The following is a 20,640-nucleotide window of genomic DNA, read 5'->3' on the forward strand; positions in this document are numbered from 1 at the left end:
GGGTGGATTGGGAATATGGGGAAGAGTGGATTGGGAATATGGGGAAGAGTTGGTTTGGGAACATGGGGAAGGGCTGTATTGGGAATATGGGGAAGGGCTGGATTGGGAACATGGGGAAGGGCTGTATTGGGAATATGGGGAAGAGTTGGTTTGGGAACATGGGGAAGGACTGGATTTGGATTATGGGGAAGGGCTGGATTGGGAAAATGGGGAAGGACTGGATTGGGAACATGGGGAATGGCTGGATTGGGAATAAAGGGAAGGGTTGGATTGGGAACATGGGGAAGGGCTTGGTTGGGAATATGGGAAGGGCTGGATTGGGAATATGGGGAATGGCAAGGATTAGGAATATGGGGAAGGGCTGGATTGGGAATCTGGAAGGGCTGGATTGAGAATATGGGGAATGGCAGGATTGGGAATATGGGGAATGGCAGGATTAGGAATATGGGCAAGGACTGGATTGTGAATATGGGGAAGGGCTGGATTGGGAATATGGGGAAGAGCTGGATTGGGAATATGGGGAAGAGTTGGTTTGGGAACATGGGGAAGGGCTGTATTGGGAATATGGGGAAGGGCTGGATTGGGAATATGGGGAAGAGCTGGATTGGGAATATGGGGATTGGGAATATGGGGAAAGGTTAGTTTGGGAACATGGGGAAGGGCTGGATTGGGAATATGTGGAAGGACTGGATTGCGAATATGGGGAAGGCTGGATTGGGAATATGGGGAAGGGCTGGATTGGGAATATGGGGAAGAGTTGGTTTGGGAACATGGGGAATGGCTGTATTGGGAATATGGGGAAGGACTGGATTGGGAATATGGGGAAGGGCTGGATTGGGAATATGGGGAAGGACTGGATTGGGAATATGGGGAAGGGCTGGATTGGGAATATGTGGAAGGGCTGGATTGGGAATATGGGGAAGGACTGGATTGGGAATATGGGGAAGAGCTGGATTGGGAACATGTGGAAGGGCTGGATTGGGAATATGGGGAAGAGTTGGTTTGGGAATATGGGGAAGGACTGGATTGGGAATATGGGGAAGGGCTGGATTGGGAACATGGGGAAAGACTGGATTGGGAATATGTGGAAGGGCTGGATTGGGAATGTGGGGTACGGCTGGATTGGGAATATGTGCAAGGGCTGGATTGGGAATATGGGGAAGGGCAGGTTGGAAATATGGGGAAGAGCTGGATTGGGAACATGGGGAAGGGCTGGATTGGGAACACAGGGAAGGGCTGGATTGGGAACATGTGGATGGGCTGGATTGGGAACATGTGGAAGGGCTGGATTGGGAATATGGGGAAGGACTGGATTGGGAATATGTGGAAGGGCTGGATTGGGAATATGGGGAAGGGCTGGATTGGGAATATGGGGAAGGGCTGGATTGTGAATATGGGGACGGACTGGATTGGGAATATGGGGAAGATCTGGTTTGGAAATATGGGGAAGAGCTGGATTGGGAATATGGGGAATGGCAGGATTGGGAAAATGGGGAAGGGCTGGATTGGGAATATGGGGAAGGACTGGATTGGGAATATGGGGAAGAGTGGATTGGGAATATGGGCATGGACTGGATTGTGAATATGGGGAAGGAATGTATTGGGAATATGGGGAAGGGCTGGATTGGGAATATGGGGAAAGGTTAGATTGGTAATGTGAGGAATGACTGGATTGGGAATATGAGGAATGACTTGATTGGGAATATGAGGAATGACTGGATTGGGAATATGAAGAATGACTGGATTGGGACTATGGGGAAAGGTGAGATTCGGAATATGAGGATTGACTGGATGGGGACTATAGGAAGGGGTGGATTGGGAATATGGGGAATGGATGGATTTGGAATTTGGCTTGCAACGTAACTAATCACATCAGTCTCAATCTCAGACCCATCCACAACATTACCAACACCTGGGCGAATGTCCCCTCCAACCCTGCCTGGCAATCACCATGTTGGCAGACAGGGCGACCCCATACCAGCAGCTATCCAGTTTGATGCCACTTTCTGCCTGGAGGGACTGGAGACCAGCCAGGACACACTGCCAGTCAACCCCGGAATCTGCGAATGGTGTCCACACCATTGACTGCCCGGCCAGCCCTGTCCAACTGCAGCTTTTCCAGAGACAGCCTGAATAAGGCACCATGAGACCAGGTCTTGGCTGTGAAGCTGTGATCGGTTTAATCGACATGAAGTATCTAAATGAAGTTTCACACCAAACCTCAACACTTTACCATTCCATATTTAATAAATCCTAGAAATATTAAACTGCTGCAGGAAAATCATATTAGAATGAAACCGGACGGACCACCCGGCATCGACCCAGGCACCGGAAACGGTAACGGCAAACCCAGCCCTGCCGACCCTGCAAACTCCTCCTCACTAACATCTGGAGGCTCGTGTCAAAACAGGACAACTGTCTGACAGACTGGTCAGGCAGCCGCCATTGGGTTATCATTACACGAGAACACATGGAGAAAGGTGATCCATGGCCGATGGCGTCCATACTGTGGCCCACCCTCCTGCATCACGGGACGGTTCCAGTCCGGCAAGACTTCCTCAAAAGGGGCAGGGTCAGAGGCAGTTCCATCGTAGGGGTCAAGTCTTGGGCGCTGCCGCTGACCAGTGGGACACTTTTCTGAACTGTGTCACAGTTCCAAACTTTGCACCGATCCAGGTCACTTTGGAACAGAGGAACGAGGTCAGGCGTAACATTCAGCCCTTCGAGCCGGCTCCGCCGTTCAGTCAGATCCTGGCTCATCTCTTCCTGTTCCCAAATTCACCCATGTCACGCTATAGGTCAATGGGTATCCGGTGACGACGGAGATGGACGCTGCGCAGCCGACTCCATTGTGGACTTCCGGACATTTCTGCCGCTTTGTTCACAGGTCCGGTCGTTGACACTTCGCGATATGAAGGCGGGATTGGTGAGCTCCACTGGGGAGCTTGTGAAAATCCTGGGGACCACTCCTCCAGTGACACACGGGCAGCAGTCGCTTCAACTCCCTTTGGTCATGGTACAGGGACCGGGACCAAATTGGTTGGTTGCGAGTCCTTCATTTTGATTGGCAGCAGATCTTTTGGGTGGGCACCGGTAGTCTGGGTACGTGCTGGGTAAATATCCCAAAGTGTTCCAGGAGGGTCTGGGTAGAATAAAGGGGGCCAAAGCCCATATCTACGTGGGTCCTGAGGCTCAGCCCCGATATTTCAGGGCGAGGCCTGTACCTTGTGCTCTGCTGATGCAGAGACTTCGTCGCCTGCAAGACCTGGAGGTCATACGCCTGGTGCAGTTCGCGGAGTGGGCCATACCTATGGTGCCGGTACTGAAGCCCGACAAGACTGTCCACATTTGCAGAGATTTGATACTCCCTGTGAACAGGGCCTCACGTTTGGACCGATACCCAAAACCCCCTGTGGAGATTAGCTGGAAGATGCTCCTTCACGAAGCTGGACGTGAGTCGTGCCTATTTGCAGGTGGAGCTCGGCCTGACGTTCAGGATGTTTGCCATCATTAATACTCATTGGGGGTGTTTGAGTGCACCTGCCTCCCGTTTGGGGTTTCATCAACCCCGGCAGGTGGTGGAGAACATTTTTCAGGGCCTCCCGAAGGTGGCCGTCAATTTGGATGATGTGCAGATTATGGGATCTACAGAACAGGAACATATGGATATCCTACAGGAAGTCAGGAAGTATCCGGCGGTTTTCCCATGTCAGTGCCTGGCTGAAAAGGAGCGAATGTGTGTTCCACGCTAAAGTGGTGAGTTGTCTTGGGTACAGGGTGGCCTACATCCAGGGAGGATAAGGTTGGCACAATAAAAGGGGTCCTGACCCTGAAGATCGCCATTGAGCCGGTTGTTTTTGGGCTGGTCAGTTCGAATGGGAAGTTCATCTCCATTTGGGCATTTTGCTGGCTCCGCTCCATGTGCTATTGAGGAAGGACCAGGAACGGTGCTGGGGCGCGTCACAGGACAAAGCTTGTGATGCTGTTAAGAAACATTTTTCTTCCACCCATATCTTCCTCCATATTACAATCCGGCGAGCCCTCTAATATAATCTTCGGATGCTTCCCGCAATGATATAGAGGTGGTACTGGCCCATCAATGGGACGATGGCATGGAACTGCTAAACCTCCTCTACCTGAGCGTGACATCGCTCTGTGTCCACAGGACTCCTCGAAGCGAACGCAGAGCGATGTCACGCTCAGGTAGAGACAGAAGGTTTAGCAATAATTTTTGGAATAAAGAAATTCCATCAATACGTTGATGGGCGACGTTTGTCATTATTACTGACCACAGGCCGCTGCTTGACCCTTTCAGCGAGGACAGGAGAATTCCACCGATCGCATCAGCTCAGATCCAGCGTTGGGCGCTCCTATCCCCAGCGTACAAATATTCATTTCAGCACCGCCCGCGGGCACAAAGTGCTCACCCCGATGCCCTCAGCCGTCTGCCATCTGCCACTGGCTGTGAGTGGCCCACCCCCACCAGTGTTGGATGACGAGATGGTGACCCCCAGTCTGACAGACACCTTGCCGGTGATCGCTGCTCGGGTGGGTGTGTGGGGACAGCGGGCCCCGAGTTACCGGTGATCGCTGCTCGGGTGGGTGTGTGGGGACAGCGGGGCCCGGAGTTGCCGGTGATCGCTGCTCGGGTGGGTGTGTGGGCACAGCGGGCCCCGAGTTACCGGTGATCGCTGCTCGGGTGGGTGTGTGGGCACAGCGGGGCCCGGAGTTGCCGGTGATCGCTGCTCGGGTGGGTGTGTGGGCACAGCGGGGCCCCGGGTTGCCGGTGATCGCTGCTCGGGTGGGTGTGTGGGCACAGCCGGGCCCGGAGATGCCGGTGATCGCTGCTCGGGTGGGTCTGTGGGCACAGCACGGCCCGGAGATGCCGGTGATCGCTGCTCGGGTGGGTGTATGGGCACAGCGGGGCCCGGAGTTGCCGGTGATCACTGCTCGGGTGGGTGTGTGGGCACAGCGGGGCCCGGAGATGCCGGTGATCACTGCTCAAGTGGGTCTGTGGGCACAGCACGGCCCGGAGATGCCGGTGATCGCTGCTCGGGTGGGTGTGTGGGCACAGCGGGGCCCGGAGATGCCGGTGATCGCTGCTCGGGTGGGTGTGTGGGCACAGCGGGCCCCGGGTTACCGGTGATCGCTGCTCGGGTGGGTGTGTGGGCACAGCACGGCCCGGAGATGCCGGTGATCGCTGCTCGGGTGGGTGTGTGGGCACAGCGGGCCCCGAGTTACCGGTGATCGCTGCTCGGGTGGGTGTGTGGGCACAGCGGGGCCCCGAGTTGCCGGTGATCGCTGCTCGGGTGGGTGTGTGGGCACAGCGGGCCCCGAGTTACCGGTGATCGCTGCTCGGGTGGGTGTGTGGGCACAGCACGGCCCGGAGTTGCCGGTGATCGCTGCTCGGGTGGGTGTGTGGGCACAGCGGGGCCCGGAGATGCCGGTGATCGCTGCTCGGGTGGGTGTGTGGGCACAGCGGGCCCCGAGTTACCGGTGATCGCTGCTCGGGTGGGTGTGTGGGCACAGCGGGGCCCGGAGTTGCCGGTGATCGCTGCTCGGGTGGGTGTGTGGGCACAGCGGGGCCCCGGGTTGCCGGTGATCGCTGCTCGGGTGGGTGTGTGGGCACAGCCGGGCCCGGAGATGCCGGTGATCGCTGCTCGGGTGGGTCTGTGGGCACAGCACGGCCCGGAGATGCCGGTGATCGCTGCTCGGGTGGGTGTGTGGGCACAGCGGGGCCCGGAATTGCCGGTGATCACTGCTCGGGTGGGTGTGTGGGCACAGCGGGGCCCGGAGATGCCGGTGATCGCTGCTCGGGTGGGTGTGTGGGCACAGCGGGCCCCGAGTTACCGGTGATCGCTGTTCGGGTGGGTGTGTGGGCACAGCACGGCCCGGAGATGCCGGTGATCGCTGCTCGGGTGGGTGTGTGGGCACAGCGGGCCCCGAGTTACCGGTGATCGCTGCTCGGGTGGGTGTGTGGGCACAGCGGGGCCCCGAGTTGCCGGTGATCGCTGCTCGGGTGGGTGTGTGGGCACAGCGGGCCCCGAGTTACCGGTGATCGCTGCTCGGGTGGGTGTGTGGGCACAGCGGGCCCCGAGTTACCGGTGATCGCTGCTCGGGTGGGTGTGTGGGCACAGCACGGCCCGGAGTTGCCGGTGATCGCTGCTCGGGTGGGTGTGTGGGCACAGCGGAGCCCGGAGATGCCGGTGATCGCTGCTCGGGTGGGTGTGTGGGCACAGCGGGGCCCGGAGATGCCGGTGATCGCTGCTCGGGTGGGTGTGTGGGCACAGCACGGCCCCGAGTTACCGGTGATTGCTGCTCGGGTGGGTGTGTGGGCACAGCGGGGCCCGGAGATGCCGGTGATCGCTGCTCGGGTGGGTGTGTGGGCACAGCACGGCCCCGAGTTGCCGGTGATCGCTGCTCGGGGGGGGGTGTGGGCACAGCGGGGCCCCGAGTTGCCGGTGATCGCTGCTCGGGTGGGTCTGTGGGCACAGCGGGGTCCGGAGTTGCCGGTGATCACTGCTCGGGTGGGTGTGTGGGCACAGCGGGGCCCCGAGTTGCCGGTGATCACTGCTCGGGTGGGTGTATGGGCACAGCGGGGCCCGGAGATGCCGGTGATCGCTGCTCGGGTGGGTGTGTGGGCACAGCGGGGCCCCGAGTTGCCGGTGATCGCTGCTCGGGTGGGTGTGTGGGCACAGCGGGGCCCGGAGATGCCGGTGATCGCTGCTCGGGGGGGTGTGTGGGCACAGCGGGGCCCCGAGTTGCCGGTGATCGCTGCTCGGGTGGGTGTGTGGGCACAGCGGGGCCCCGAGTTGCCGGTGATCGCTGCTCGGGTGGGTGTGTGGGCACAGACGGGCCCGGAGATGCCGGTGATCGCTGCTCGGGTGGGTGTGTGGGCACAGCGGGGCCCGGAGATGCCGGTGATCGCTGCTCGGGTGGGTGTGTGGGCACAGCGGGCCCCGAGTTGCCGGTGATCGCTGCTCAAGTGGGTCTGTGGGCACAGCCGGGCCCGGAGTTGCCGGTGATCGCTGCTCGGGTGGGTGTGTGGGCACAGCACGGCCCGGAGATGCTGGTGATCGCTGCTCAAGTGGGTCTGTGGGCACAGCCGGGCCCGGAGTTGCCGGTGATCGCTGCTCGGGTGGGTGTGTGGGCACAGCACGGCCCGGAGATGCCGGTGATCGTTGCTCGGGTGGGTCTGTGGGCACAGCGGGGCCCCGAGTTGCCGGTGATCGCTGCTCGGGTGGGTCTGTGGGCACAGCGGGGCCCCGAGTTGCCGGTGATCGCTGCTCGGGTGGGTCTGTGGGCACAGCGGGGCCCCGAGTTGCCGGTGATCGCTGCTCGGGTGGGTCTGTGGGCACAGCGGGGCCCCGAGTTGCCGGTGATCGCTGCTCGGGTGGGTCTGTGGGCACAGCGGGGCCCCGAGTTGCCGGTGATCGCTGCTCGGGTGGGTGTGTGGGCACAGCACGGCCCGGAGATGCCGGTGATCGCTGCTCGGGTGGGTGTGTGGGCACAGCACGGCCCGGAGATGCCGGTGATCGCTGCTCGGGTGGGTGTGTGGGCACAGCGGGCCCCGAGTTACCGGTGATCGCTGCTCGGGTGGGTGTGTGGGCACAGCGGGGCCCCGAGTTGCCGGTGACCGCTGCTCGGGTGGGTGTGTGGGCACAGCGGGGCCCGGAGATGCCGGTGATCGCTGCTCGGGTGGGTCTGTGGGCACAGCGGGGCCCCGAGTTGCCGGTGATCGCTGCTCGGGTGGGTCTGTGGGCACAGCGGGGCCCCGAGTTGCCGGTGATCGCTGCTCGGGTGGGTGTGTGGGCACAGCACGGCCCGTAGATGCCGGTGATCGCTGCTCGGGTGGGTGTGTGGGCACAGCCGGGCCCGGAGATGCCGGTGATCGCTGCTCGGGTGGGTGTGTGGGCACAGCACGGCCCGGAGATGCCGGTGATCGCTGCTCGGGTGGGTCTGTGGGCACAGCGGGGCCCCGAGTTGCCGGTGATCGCTGCTCGGGTGGGTGTGTGGGCACAGCGGGGCCCCGAGTTGCCGGTGATCGCTGCTCGGGTGGGTGTGTGGGCACAGCGGGGCCCGGAGATGCCGGTGATCACTGCTCGGGTGGGTGTGTGGGCAGAGCACGGCCCGGAGATGCCGGTGATCGCTGCTCGGGTGGGTGTGTGGGCACAGCGGGGCCCGGAGATGCCGGTGATCGCTGCTCGGGTGGGTGTGTGGGCACAGCCGGGCCCGGAGTTGCCGGTGATCACTGCTCGGGTGGGTCTGTGGGCACAGCGGGGCCCCGAGTTGCCGGTGATCACTGCTCGGGTGGGAGTGTGGGCACAGCAGTGCCCGGAGATGCCGGTGATTGCTGCTCGGGTGGGTGTGTGGGCACAGCGGGGCCCGGAGTTACCGGTGATCGCTGCTCGGGTGGGTGTGTGGGCACAGCGGGGCCCGGAGTTGCCGGTGATCGCTGCTCGGGTGGGTGTGTGGGCACAGCGGGGCCCCGAGTTGCCGGTGATCGCTGCTCGGGTTGGTGTGTGGGCACAGCGGGGCCCGGAGATGCCGGTGATCGCTGCTCGGGGGGGTGTGTGGGCACAGCGGGGCCCCGAGTTGTCGAAGCTTCGCTTCACGCTGCTGAATGGCGGGAAGGGGGCGACCCTCCGGCCTTTCGCCCAGAAATCTGCTGAGCTGAGTGTGTGAGACGGTGTGACATTGTGGGGAGCGCGGGAGGTCAGCCTCCCACAGGGACAGGCTGCACGGGTACACGTCCTTCACAGGGGCCATCTGCCTGCCTCGAAAATTAAAATGTGGCCCACAGTTATGTTTGGTGGCCTGGCATCAATGGGGACATGAAGAGAGTGGCACGCAGCTGCCAGGCATGCCAGGCACACCAGGAGCTCCCACCAGCAGTCGTGCTATGTCTGTGGGAAAGGCTGAGATGTCCATGGGTGTGCTTCCATGCAGATTCGGCGGGATTGTTCCTGGTTGCTGGTGATTGTGGAAGCTCATGCCAAGGGACTGGTGGTGTGCAAGGTGGCCTGAATTATGTCCAGGGCCAGGGGAGAGAAGCTCTCGGCAATTGTGCACAGCCATGGGATGGCTGATGTTCAAGCTACAATTCCTCATTCACCAGTGAAGAATTTTCCGGTTTTGTGAAGAGCAATGGCAGTCCTCGGCATGTTCGACCTCTCCATCCCATCCCATCTCCAATGATTCAGCAGAACGGGCGGTCCAGACCAAGAAACGGCAGCAATCTGCACCGTCTACGGATACGTGGTTGGCTCAGTTCTTTTTCAATTATCTACGATACCCCATGTGAGAACAGGAGTCGTTCGTGCAGAGCTCTTGATGGGCTGTGGGTTCAGAATCCAGCCAAATCTCAAGGAGATTGTCATTGACTTCAGGAAGCACAGTGGAGAACATGCCCCTGTCTACATCAATGGGAACGAAGGAGAAAGGGTCGAGAGCTTCACGTTTTTAGGTGTCCAGATCACCAACAGCCTGTCCTGGCCCCCCCATGCCGACACTATAGTTAAGAAAGCCCACCAACGACTCTACTTTCTCAGAAGACTGAGGAAATTTGGCATGTCGGCTACAACTCTCACCAACTTTTACAGATGCACCATAGAAAGCATTCTTTCTGGTTCTATCACAGCCTGGTATGGAGCCTGCTCTGCCCAAGACCGCAGGAAACTACAAAAGGTTGTGAATGTAGCCCAGTCCATCATGCAAACCAGCCTCCCATCCATTGACTCTGTCTATAATTCCCGCTACTTCGGAAAGGCAGCCAGCGTAATTAAGGACCCCACGCACCCCGGACATACTCTCTTCCACCTTCTTCCGTCAGGAAAAAGATACCAAAGTTTGAGGTCACGTACCAACCGACTCAAGAACAGCTTCTTCCCTACTGCCATCAGACTTTTGAATGGACCTACCTCGTATTAAGTTGATCTTTTCTCTACACCTTGCTATAACTGTAACATTATATTCTGCAGTCTCTCCTTCCTTCCCTATGTACGGTGTGCATTGTCTGTACAGCATGCAAGAAACAATACTTTTCACTGTATACTAATACATGTGACTATAATAAAGCAAATCTCATATTTCCGAGTTTCGGCTGCAAGGTAGGAGGACAGCAGGAAACTCCAAAATGACACCTGGGACATCATCCTGGAACTCCCTCACTGACAGCACAGTGGGTGTCCCTACACCACAGGGACTGCAGCGGTTCAGGAAGGTAGCTCACCCCCACCTTCTCGAGGGCGAATAGGGATGGGCCCAGTCTGCGATGCCCACGTTTCAGAACAGCATAAAAAAGATTCCGCCCCCGCTACTCAGTCAGGTTTTTCCACAGATTGTTTTCCTGCCTCCTTGTGATGGGATTCCCGTCCACCTGATGCTGGGCCATGATCAGGGAGGCATCCACCTCAACCCACCGTGGCTTTACTGCTCTGCCCCGGCCTCAATTCCACCTCAGGTGGTCTGGGACGATTCTCCCCATAGAGTCGTTCTGGTAGAGAAGGTCTTCTAGGTGTACAGGTTCACAGGTCACTGAAAGGGGCAACACAGGTGGAGAAGGTAGTCAAGAAGGCATACGGCATGCTTGCCTTTATTGGCCGGGGCATTGAGTATAAGAATTGGCAAGTCATGTTGCAGCTGTATAGAACCTTAGTTAGGCCACACTTGGAGTATAGTGTTCAATTCTGGTCTCCACACTACCAGAAGGATGTGGAGGCTTTAGAGAGGGTGCAGAAGAGATTTACCAGGATGTTGCCTGGTATGGAGGGCATTAGCTATGAGGAGCGGTTGAATAAATTCGGTTTGTTCTCACTGGAACGAAGGAGGTTGAGGGGCGACCTGATAGAGGTCTACAAAATTATGAGGGGCATAGACAGAGTGGATAGTCAGAGGCTTTTTCCCAGGGTAGAGGGGTCAATTACTAGGGGGCATAGGTTTAAGGTGCGAGAGGCAAGGTTTAGAGGAGATGTACGAGGCAAGTTTTTTTACGCAGAGGGTAGTGGGTGCCTGGAACTCGCAACCGGAGGAGGTGGTGGAAGCAGGGACGATAGTGACATTTAAGGGGCATCTTGACAAAAACATGAATAGGATGGGAATAGAGGGATATGGACCCAGGAAGATTTTAGTTTAGACGGGCAGCATGGTCGGCACAGGCTTGGAGGGGCGAAGAGCCTGTTCCTGTGCTGTACTTTTCTTTGTTCTTTGTTCTATCACTGGGCCCATCAAAATAATGGCTGCTGTGCGTAGAGCAGCGCAGTCTGCCCCATTGCCATAACTCTCCCCCAAAAGTTAATTTGTATCACGTGCCCGTCCATTTTCCTTTTGAAATCATTGATCATCTGCACTTCCACCACCCTCATTGGCAGTGAGTTCCATGGCTTTCCCATCTGCATTGGAGACAAAGTTCTTCCCGGCAAACCCTCCAACCCACATTGCTTGTCGAAAACCTGCAATATGTGTTTTGAACCATCTGATATTTTGGTTGAGAAAATAGTTTCAATGGCCCCTTCCATAGTTTGTTTTGACAGAAGAGCCATTTATGAAGGCTCGGCTGAATTTCAAAAGCTAAGGAAGCACTTAGCCCAGCAGATGTTTGTTTACACAGTGGTTCAGGAGACTGAGAGCATTGTTTCACTGATTATTGTGCATTAACCAATCAATGATTCTCTGATTGAATCATAGAACCATAGAATTTACAGTGCAGAAGGAGGTCATTCGGCCCATCGAGTCTGCACCGGCTCTTGGAAAGAGCACCCTACCCAAGCCCACACCTCCACCTCACCTCCATAACCCAGCAACCCCATCATACCTAAGGGCAATTTAGCATGGCAAATCCACCTAACCTGCACGTCTTTGGACTGTGGGAGGAAACCGGAGCACCCGGAGGAAACCCACGCAGACATGGGGAGGACGTGCAGACTCCACACAGACAGTGCCCCAAGCCAGGAATCGAACCTGGGACCCGGGTGCTGTGAAGCAACAGTGCTAACCACTGTGCTACCTTGCTGCCCAAATTGGAGGGTAGGTGAGGTGACTTTGTGATAAAGTTTGGAATTTTTGTGTTTACCTCCAAATCTTTTGTCAACCGTTCTGTATTTTCCAGGTGCCCAGTCTTTAACCCCATCGATTCCACCCCCTGTGATTGAGAGCCCGGAGATCGTGAAGAAACGAGAGCTCAAGGAACGAATATTCACAGAGTACATGGGAGCACTGGAGGGTGAAGGTGAGTGAGAGCTTACAGATATTCTCTGTGATTGAGACAAACCAGCACCATCCCATTGAAATATACCAGATTGTGAAGGGGTTTGACCGGGCTGACACCTTCCCTTGTCGGGGAATCGAAAGCCAGGGGTCGCAGTCTCAGCAGAGACAGAGTGCCAGCCATTTCGAACTGAGATGAGGAGAAATTTCTTTGCTCAAAGGCTGGGGATCTTTAGAATTCTCAACCCCGCAGGGTTGTGTTTATTTAGGTGTTGAGTACATTTAAAGCTAAAATCAATTGTTGTTTTTATTTCTTAAGGGAGCCAAAGGGATTTGGCAGGAAAGTCAGATATAGGCAAAAGGTCAGTCACGATCGTATTGACTGACGGAGCAGGTTTGATGGACCGAATGGTCCACTACTCCTGTATTTAATATTCTCATGTTTTTTAGACTGCCCACACACAGAAAACAGCTCAACGTCGAGAGACTTATGCTGGCAGTGTCACCGTGCTGCCCCGTACTGGCAGTGTCACCGTGCTGCCCCGTACTGGCAGTGTCACCGTGCTGCCCCGTACTGGCAGTGTCACCGTGCTGCCCCGTACTGGCAGTGTCTCCGTGCTGCCCCTTACTGGCAGTGTCACCGTGCTGCCCCGTACTGGCAGTGTCACCGTGCTGCCCCGTACTGGCAGTGTCTCCGTGCTGCCCCGTACTGGCAGTGTCTCCGTGCTGCCCCATACTGGCAGTGTCTCCGTGCTGCCCCGTACTGGCAGTGTCACCGTGCTGCCCCATACTGGCAGTGTCACCGTGCTGCCCCGTACTGGCAGTGTCACCGTGCTGTCCCGTACTGGCAGTGTCACCGTGCTGCCCCGTACTGGCAGTGTCACCGTGCTGCCCCGTACTGGCAGTGTCACCGTGCTGCCCCGTACTGGCTGTGTCACCGTGCTGCCCCGTACTGGCAGTGTCTCCGTGCTGCCCCGTACTGGCAGTGTCACCGTGCTGCCCCATACTGGCAGTGTCTCCGTGCTGCCCCATACTGGCAGTGTCTCCATGCTGCCCCATACTGGCGGTGTCACCGTGCTGCCCCGTACTGGCAGTGTCACCGTGCTGCCCCATACTGGCAGTGTCACCGTGCTGCCCCGTACTGGCAGTGTCACCGTGCTGCCCCATACTGGCAGTGTCTCCATGCTGCCCCATACTGGCGGTGTCACCGTGCTGCCCCGTACTGGCAGTGTCACCGTGCTGCCCCATACTGGCAGTGTCACCGTGCTGCCCCGTACTGGCAGTGTCTCCATGCTGCCCCATACTGGCAGTGTCACCGTGCTGCCCCGTACTGGCAGTGTCTCCGTGCTGCCCCATACTGGCAGTGTCTCCGTGCTGCCCCGTACTGGCAGTGTCTCCGTGCTACCCCGTACTGGCAGTGTCTCCGTGCTGCCCCGTACTGGCAGTGTCTCCGTGCTGCCCCGTACTGGCAGTGTCTCCGTGCTGCCCCGTACTGGCAGTGTCACCGTGCTGCCCCGTACTGGCAGTGTCTCCGTGCTGCCCCGTACTGGCAGTGTCTCCGTGCTGCCCCGTACTGGCAGTGTCTCCGTGCTGCCCCGTACTGGCAGTATCACCGTGCTGCCCCGTACTGGCAGTGTCACCGTGCTGCCCCGTACTGGCAGTGTCACCGTGCTGCCCCGTACTGGCAGTGTCACTGTGCTGCCCCATACTGGCAGTGTCACCGTGCTGCCCCGTACTGGCAGTGTCTCCGTGCTGCCCCGTACTGGCAGTGTCTCCGTGCTGCCCCGTACTGGCAGTGTCACCGTGCTGCCCCGTACTGGCAGTGTCACCGTGCTGCCCCGTACTGGCAGTGTCACCGTGCTGCCCCGTTCTGGCAGTGTCACTGTGCTGCCCCGTACTGGCAGTGTCACCGTGCTGCCCCGTACTGGCAGTGTCTCCGTGCTGCCCTGTACTGGCAGTGTCACCGTGCTGCCCCGTACTGGCAGTGTCTCCGTGCTGCCCCGTACTGGCAGTGTCTCCGTGCTGCCCCGTACTGGCAGTGTCTCCGTGCTGCCCCGTACTGGCAGTGTCACCGTGCTGCCCCGTACTGGCAGTGTCACCGTGCTGCCCCGTACTGGCAGTGTCACCGTGCTGCCCCGTACTGGCAGTGTCACCGTGCTGCCCCGTACTGGCAGTGTCACCGTGCTGCCCCGTACTGGCAGTGTCACCGTGCTGCCCCGTACTGGCAGTGTATCCGTGCTGCCCCGTACTGGCAGTGTCTCCGTGCTGCCCCGTACTGGCAGTGTCTCCGTGCTGCCCCGTACTGGCAGTGTCACCGTGCTGCCCCGTACTGGCAGTATCACCGTGCTGCCCCGTACTGGCAGTGTCTCCGTGCTGCCCCGTACTGGCAGTGTCACCGTGCTGCCCCGTACTGGCAGTATCACCGTGCTGCCCCGTACTGGCAGTGTCTCCGTGCTGCCCCGTACTGGCAGTGTCACCGTGCTGCCCCGTACTGGCAGTGTCACCGTGCTGCCCCGTACTGGCAGTGTCTCCGTGCTGCCCCGTACTGGCAGTGTCTCCGTGCTGCCCCGTACTGGCAGTGTCTCCGTGCTGCCCCGTACTGGCAGTATCACCGTGCTGCCCCGTACTGGCAGTGTCACCGTGCTGCCCCGTACTGGCAGTGTCACCGTGCTGCCCCGTACTGGCAGTGTCACTGTGCTGCCCCATACTGGCAGTGTCACCGTGCTGCCCCGTACTGGCAGTGTCTCCGTGCTGCCCCGTACTGGCAGTGTCTCCGTGCTGCCCCGTACTGGCAGTGTCACCGTGCTGCCCCGTACTGGCAGTGTCACCGTGCTGCCCCGTACTGGCAGTGTCACCGTGCTGCCCCGTTCTGGCAGTGTCACTGTGCTGCCCCGTACTGGCAGTGTCACCGTGCTGCCCCGTACTGGCAGTGTCTCCGTGCTGCCCTGTACTGGCAGTGTCACCGTGCTGCCCCGTACTGGCAGTGTCTCCGTGCTGCCCCGTACTGGCAGTGTCTCCGTGCTGCCCCGTACTGGCAGTGTCTCCGTGCTGCCCCGTACTGGCAGTGTCACCGTGCTGCCCCGTACTGGCAGTGTCACCGTGCTGCCCCGTACTGGCAGTGTCACCGTGCTGCCCCGTACTGGCAGTGTCACCGTGCTGCCCCGTACTGGCAGTGTCACCGTGCTGCCCCGTACTGGCAGTGTCACCGTGCTGCCCCGTACTGGCAGTGTATCCGTGCTGCCCCGTACTGGCAGTGTCTCCGTGCTGCCCCGTACTGGCAGTGTCTCCGTGCTGCCCCGTACTGGCAGTGTCACCGTGCTGCCCCGTACTGGCAGTATCACCGTGCTGCCCCGTACTGGCAGTGTCTCCGTGCTGCCCCGTACTGGCAGTGTCACCGTGCTGCCCCGTACTGGCAGTGTCACCGTGCTGCCCCGTACTGGCAGTGTATCCGTGCTGCCCCGTACTGGCAGTGTCACCGTGCTGCCCCGTACTGGCAGTGTATCCGTGCTGCCCCGTACTGGCAGGGTCACCGTGCTGCCCCGTACTGGCAGTGTCACCGTGCTGCCCCGTACTGGCAGTGTCTCCGTGCTGCCCCGTACTGGCAGTGTCACCGTGCTGCCCCGTACTGGCAGTGTCACCGTGCTGCCCCGTACTGGCAGTGTCTCCGTGCTGCCCCGTACTGGCAGTGTCTCCGTGCTGCCCCGTACTGGCAGTGTCTCCGTTCTGCCCCGTACTGGCAGTGTCACCGTGCTGCCCCGTACTGGCAGTGTCACCGTGCTGCCCCGTACTGGCAGGGTCACCGTGCTGCCCCGTACTGGCAGTGTCACCGTGCTGCCCCGTACTGGCAGTGTCACCGTGCTACCCAGTACTGGCAGTGTCACCGTGCTGCCCCGTACTGGCAGTGTCTCCGTTCTGCCCCGTACTGGCAGTGTCTCCGTGCTGCCCCGTACTGGCAGTGTCTCCGTGCTGCCCCGTACTGGCAGTGTCTCCGTGCTGCCCCATACTGGCTGTGTCTCCGTGCTGCCCCGTACTGGCAGTGTCTCCGTGCTGCCCCGTACTGGCAGTGTCTCCGTGCTGCCCCGTACTGGCTGTGTCTCCGTGCTGCCCCGTACTGGCAGTGTCACCGTGCTGCCCCGTACTGGCAGTGTCACCGTGCTGCCCCGTACTGGCAGTGTCACCGTGCTGCCCCGTACTGGCAGTGTCACCGTGCTGCCCCGTACTGGCAGTATCACCGTGCTGCCCCGTACTGGCAGTGTCTCCGTGCTGCCCCGTACTGGCAGTGTCACCGTGCTGCCCCGTACTGGCAGTGTCACCGTGCTGCCCCGTACTGGCAGTATCACCGTGCTGCCCCGTACTGGCAGTGTCACTGTGCTGCCCCGTACTGGCAGTGTCACTGTGCTGCCCCGTACTGGCAGTGTCTCCGTGCTGCCCCGTACTGGCAGTGTCACTGTGCTGCCCCATACTGGCAGTGTCTCCGTGCTGCCCCGTACTGGCAGTGTCACTGTGCTGCCCCGTACTGGCAGTGTCTCCGTGCTGCCCCGTACTGGCAGTGTCACTGTGCTGCCCCATACTGGCAGTGTCTCCGTGCTGCCCCGTACTGGCAGTGTCACTGTGCTGCCCCGTACTGGCAGTGTCACCGTGCTGCCCCATACTGGCAGTGTCTCCGTGCTGCCCCGTACTGGCATTGTCACCGTGCTGCCCCGTACTGGCAGTGTCACCGTGCTGCCCCATACTGGCAGTATCACCGTGCTGCCCCGTACTGGCAGTGTCTCCGTGCTGCCCCGTACTGGCAGTGTATCCGTGCTGCCCCATACTGGCAGTGTCTCCGTGCTGCCCCGTACTGGCAGTGTCACCGTGCTGCCCCGTACTGGCATTGTCACCGTGCTGCCCCGTACTAGCAGTATCACCGTGCTGCCCCGTACTGGCAGTGTCTCCGTGCTGCCCCGTACTGGCAGTGTCACCGTGCTGCCCCGTACTGGCAGTGTCTCCGTGCTGCCCCGTACTGGCAGTGTCTCCGTGCTGCCCCGTACTGGCAGTGTCTCCGTGCTGCCCCGTACTGGCAGTGTCACCGTGCTGCCCCATACTGGCAGTGTCTCCGTGCTGCCCCATACTGGCAGTGTCTCCGTGCTGCCCCATACTGGCTGTGTCTCCGTGCTGCCCCGTACTGGCAGTGTCTCCGTGCTGCCCCGTACTGGCAGTGTCACCGTGCTGCCCCATACTGGCTGTGTCTCCGTGCTGCCCCGTACTAGCAGTATCACCGTGCTGCCCCGTACTGGCAGTGTCTCCATGCTACCCCGTACTGGCAGTGTCTCCGTGCTGCCCCGTACTGGCAGTGTCACCGTGCTGCCCCGTACTGGCAGTGCCACCGTGCTGCCCCGTACTGGCAGTGTCACCGTGCTGCCCCGTACTGGCAGTGTCTCCGTGCTGCCCCGTACTGGCAGTGTCTCCGTGCTGCCCCGTACTGGCAGTGTCACCGTGCTGCCCCATACTGTCAGTGTCTCCGTGCTGCCCCGTACTGGCAGTGTCACCGTGCTGCCCCGTACTGGCAGTGTATCCGTGCTGCCCCATACTGGCAGTGTCACCGTGCTGCCCCATACTGGCAGTGTCTCCGTGCTGCCCCGTACTGGCAGTGTCACCGTGCTGCCCCGTACTGGCAGTGTCTCCATGCTACCCCGTACTGGCAGTGTCTCCGTGCTGCCCCGTACTGGCAGTGTCTCCGTGCTGCCCCGTACTGGCAGTGTCACCGTGCTGCCCCGTACTGGCAGTGTCTCCGTGCTGCCCCGTACTGGCAGTGCCACCGTGCTGCCCCGTACTGGCAGTGTCTCCGTGCTGCCCCATACTGGCAGTGTCACCGTGCTGCCCCGTACTGGCAGTGCCACCGTGCTGCCCCGTACTGGCAGTGTCTCCGTGCTGCCCCATACTGGCAGTGTCACCGTGCTGCCCCGTACTGGCAGTGCCACCGTGCTGCCCCGTACTGGCAGTGCCACCGTGCTGCCCCGTACTGGCAGTGTCTCCGTGCTGCCCCGTACTGGCAGTGTCTCCGTGCTGCCCCGTACTGGCAGTGTCTCCGTGCTGCCCCGTACTGGCAGTGTCTCCGTGCTGCCCCATACTGGCAGTGTCACCGTGCTGCCCCATACTGGCAGTGTCACCGTGCTGCCCCGTACTGGCAGTGTCTCCATGCTACCCCGTACTGGCAGTGTCTCCGTGCTGCCCCGTACTGGCAGTGTCACCGTGCTGCCCCATACTGGCAGTGTCACCGTGCTGCCCCGTACTGGCAGTGTCTCCGTGCTGCCCCGTACTGGCAGTGTCTCCGTGCTGCCCCGTACTGGCAGTGTCTCCGTGCTGCCCCGTACTGGCAGTGTCTCCGTGCTGCCCCGTACTGGCAGTGTCTCCGTGCTGCCCCGTACTGGCAGTGTCACTGTGCTGCCCCATACTGGCAGTGTCTCCGTGCTGCCCCGTACTGGCAGTGTCTCCGTGCTGCCCCGTACTGGCAGTGTCACCGTGCTGCCCCGTACTGGCAGTGTCACCGTGCTGCCCCATACTGGCAGTGTCACCGTGCTGCCCCGTACTGGCAGTGTCTCCGTGCTGCCCCGTACTGGCAGTGTCTCCGTGCTGCCCCGTACTGGCAGTGTCTCCGTGCTGCCCCGTACTGGCAGTATCACCGTGCTGCCCCGTACTGGCAGTGTCTCCGTGCTGCCCCGTACTGGCAGTGTCTCCGTGCTGCCCCGTACTGGCAGTGTCACCGTGCTGCCCCATACTGGCAGTGTCACCGTGCTGCCCCGTACTGGCAGTGTCTCCGTGCTGCCCCGTACTGGCAGTGTCTCCGTGCTGCCCCGTACTGGCAGTGTCTCCGTGCTGCCCCGTACTGGCAGTGTCACCGTGCTGCCCCGTACTGGCAGTGTCTCCGTGCTGCCCCGTACTGGCAGTATCACCGTGCTGCCCCGTACTGGCAGTGTCTCCGTGCTGCCCCGTACTGGCAGTGTCTCCGTGCTGCCCCGTACTGGCAGTGTCTCCGTGCTGCCCCGTACTGGCAGTGTCACCGTGCTGCCCCGTACTGGCAGTGTCTCCGTGCTGCCCCGTACTGGCAGTGTCTCCGTGCTGCCCCGTACTGGCAGTGTCTCCGTGCTGCCCCGTACTGGCAGTGTCTCCGTGCTGCCCCGTACTGGCAGTATCACCGTGCTGCCCCGTACTGGCAGTGTCTCCGTGCTGCCCCGTACTGGCAGTGTCTCCGTGCTGCCCCGTACTGGCAGTGTCACCGTGCTGCCCCGTACTGGCAGTGTCACCGTGCTGCCCCGTACTGGCAGTGTCACCGTGCTGCCCCGTACTGGCAGTGTCACCGTGCTGCCCCGTACTGGCAGTGTCTCCGTGCTGCCCCGTACTGGCAGTGTCACCGTGCTGCCCCGTACTGGCAGTGTCTCCGTGCTGCCCCGTACTGGCAGTGTCACCGTGCTGCCCCGTACTGGCAGTGTCTCCGTGCTGCCCCGTACTGGCAGTGTCACCGTGCTGCCCCTTACTGGCAGTGTCTCCGTGCTGCCCCGTACTGGCAGTGTCACCGTGCTGCCCCGTACTGGCAGTGTCACCGTGCTGCCCCGTACTGGCAGTGCCACCGTGCTGCCCCGAACTGGCAGTGTCTCCGTGCTGCCCCGTACTGGCAGTGTCTCCGTGCTGCCCCGTACTGGCAGTGTCTCCGTGCTACCCCATACTGGCAGTGTCACCGTGCTGCCCCGAACTGGCAGTGTCTCCGTGCTGCCCCGTACTGGCAGTGTCACCGTGCTGCCCCGTACTGGCAGTGTCTCCGTGCTGCCCCGTACTGGCAGTGTCTTCGTGCTGCCCCGTACTGGCAGTGTCTCCGTGCTGCCCCGTACTGGCTGTGTCACCGTGCTGCCCCGTACTGGCAGTGTCACCGTGCTGCCCCGTACTGGCAGTGTCACCGTGCTGCCCCGTACTGGCAGTGTCTCCGTGCTGCCCCGTACTGGCAGTGTCACCGTGCTGCCCCGTACTGGCAGTGTCACCGTGCTGCCCCGTACTGGCAGTGTCTCCGTGCTGCCCCGTACTGGCAGTGTCTCCGTGCTGCCCCGTACTGGCAGTGTCACCGTGCTGCCCCGTACTGGCAGTGTCTCCGTGCTGCCCCATACTGGCAGTGTCTCCGTGCTGCCCCGTACTGGCAGTGTCTCCGTGCTGCCCCGTACTGGCAGTGTCACCGTGCTGCCCCGTACTGGCAGTGTCTCCGTGCTGCCCCATACTGGCAGTGTCACCGTGCTGCCCCGTACTGGCTGTGTCTCCGTGCTGCCCCATACTGGCAGTGTCTCCGTGCTGCCCCGTACTGGCAGTGTCTCCGTGCTGCCCCGTACTGGCAGTGTCACCGTGCTGCCCCGTACTGGCAGTGTCTCCGTGCTGCCCCGTACTGGCAGTGTCTCCGTGCTGCCCCGTACTGGC

The 20,640-nt window shown here is 60.5% G+C and overlaps 1 protein-coding gene across 3 annotated transcripts in view; it reads left to right on the forward strand.

The window, feature by feature from the left end:
- The window catches only part of spef2 (sperm flagellar 2), a 941,194-nt gene that overhangs the window by 744,027 nt on the left and 176,527 nt on the right, over positions 1-20,640 (forward strand). For all 3 annotated transcript variants that reach the window (XM_072515585.1, XM_072515587.1, XM_072515586.1), the window contains one exon: positions 12,107-12,226. In XM_072515585.1, coding sequence (XP_072371686.1) covers positions 12,107-12,226 — 120 coding nt within the window. The remainder of the gene's footprint in view (positions 1-12,106; positions 12,227-20,640) is intronic.

Source organism: Scyliorhinus torazame, chromosome 9, assembly GCF_047496885.1.
Source record: "Scyliorhinus torazame isolate Kashiwa2021f chromosome 9, sScyTor2.1, whole genome shotgun sequence".
In the NCBI taxonomy this organism is placed as follows: Eukaryota; Metazoa; Chordata; class Chondrichthyes; order Carcharhiniformes; family Scyliorhinidae; genus Scyliorhinus; species Scyliorhinus torazame.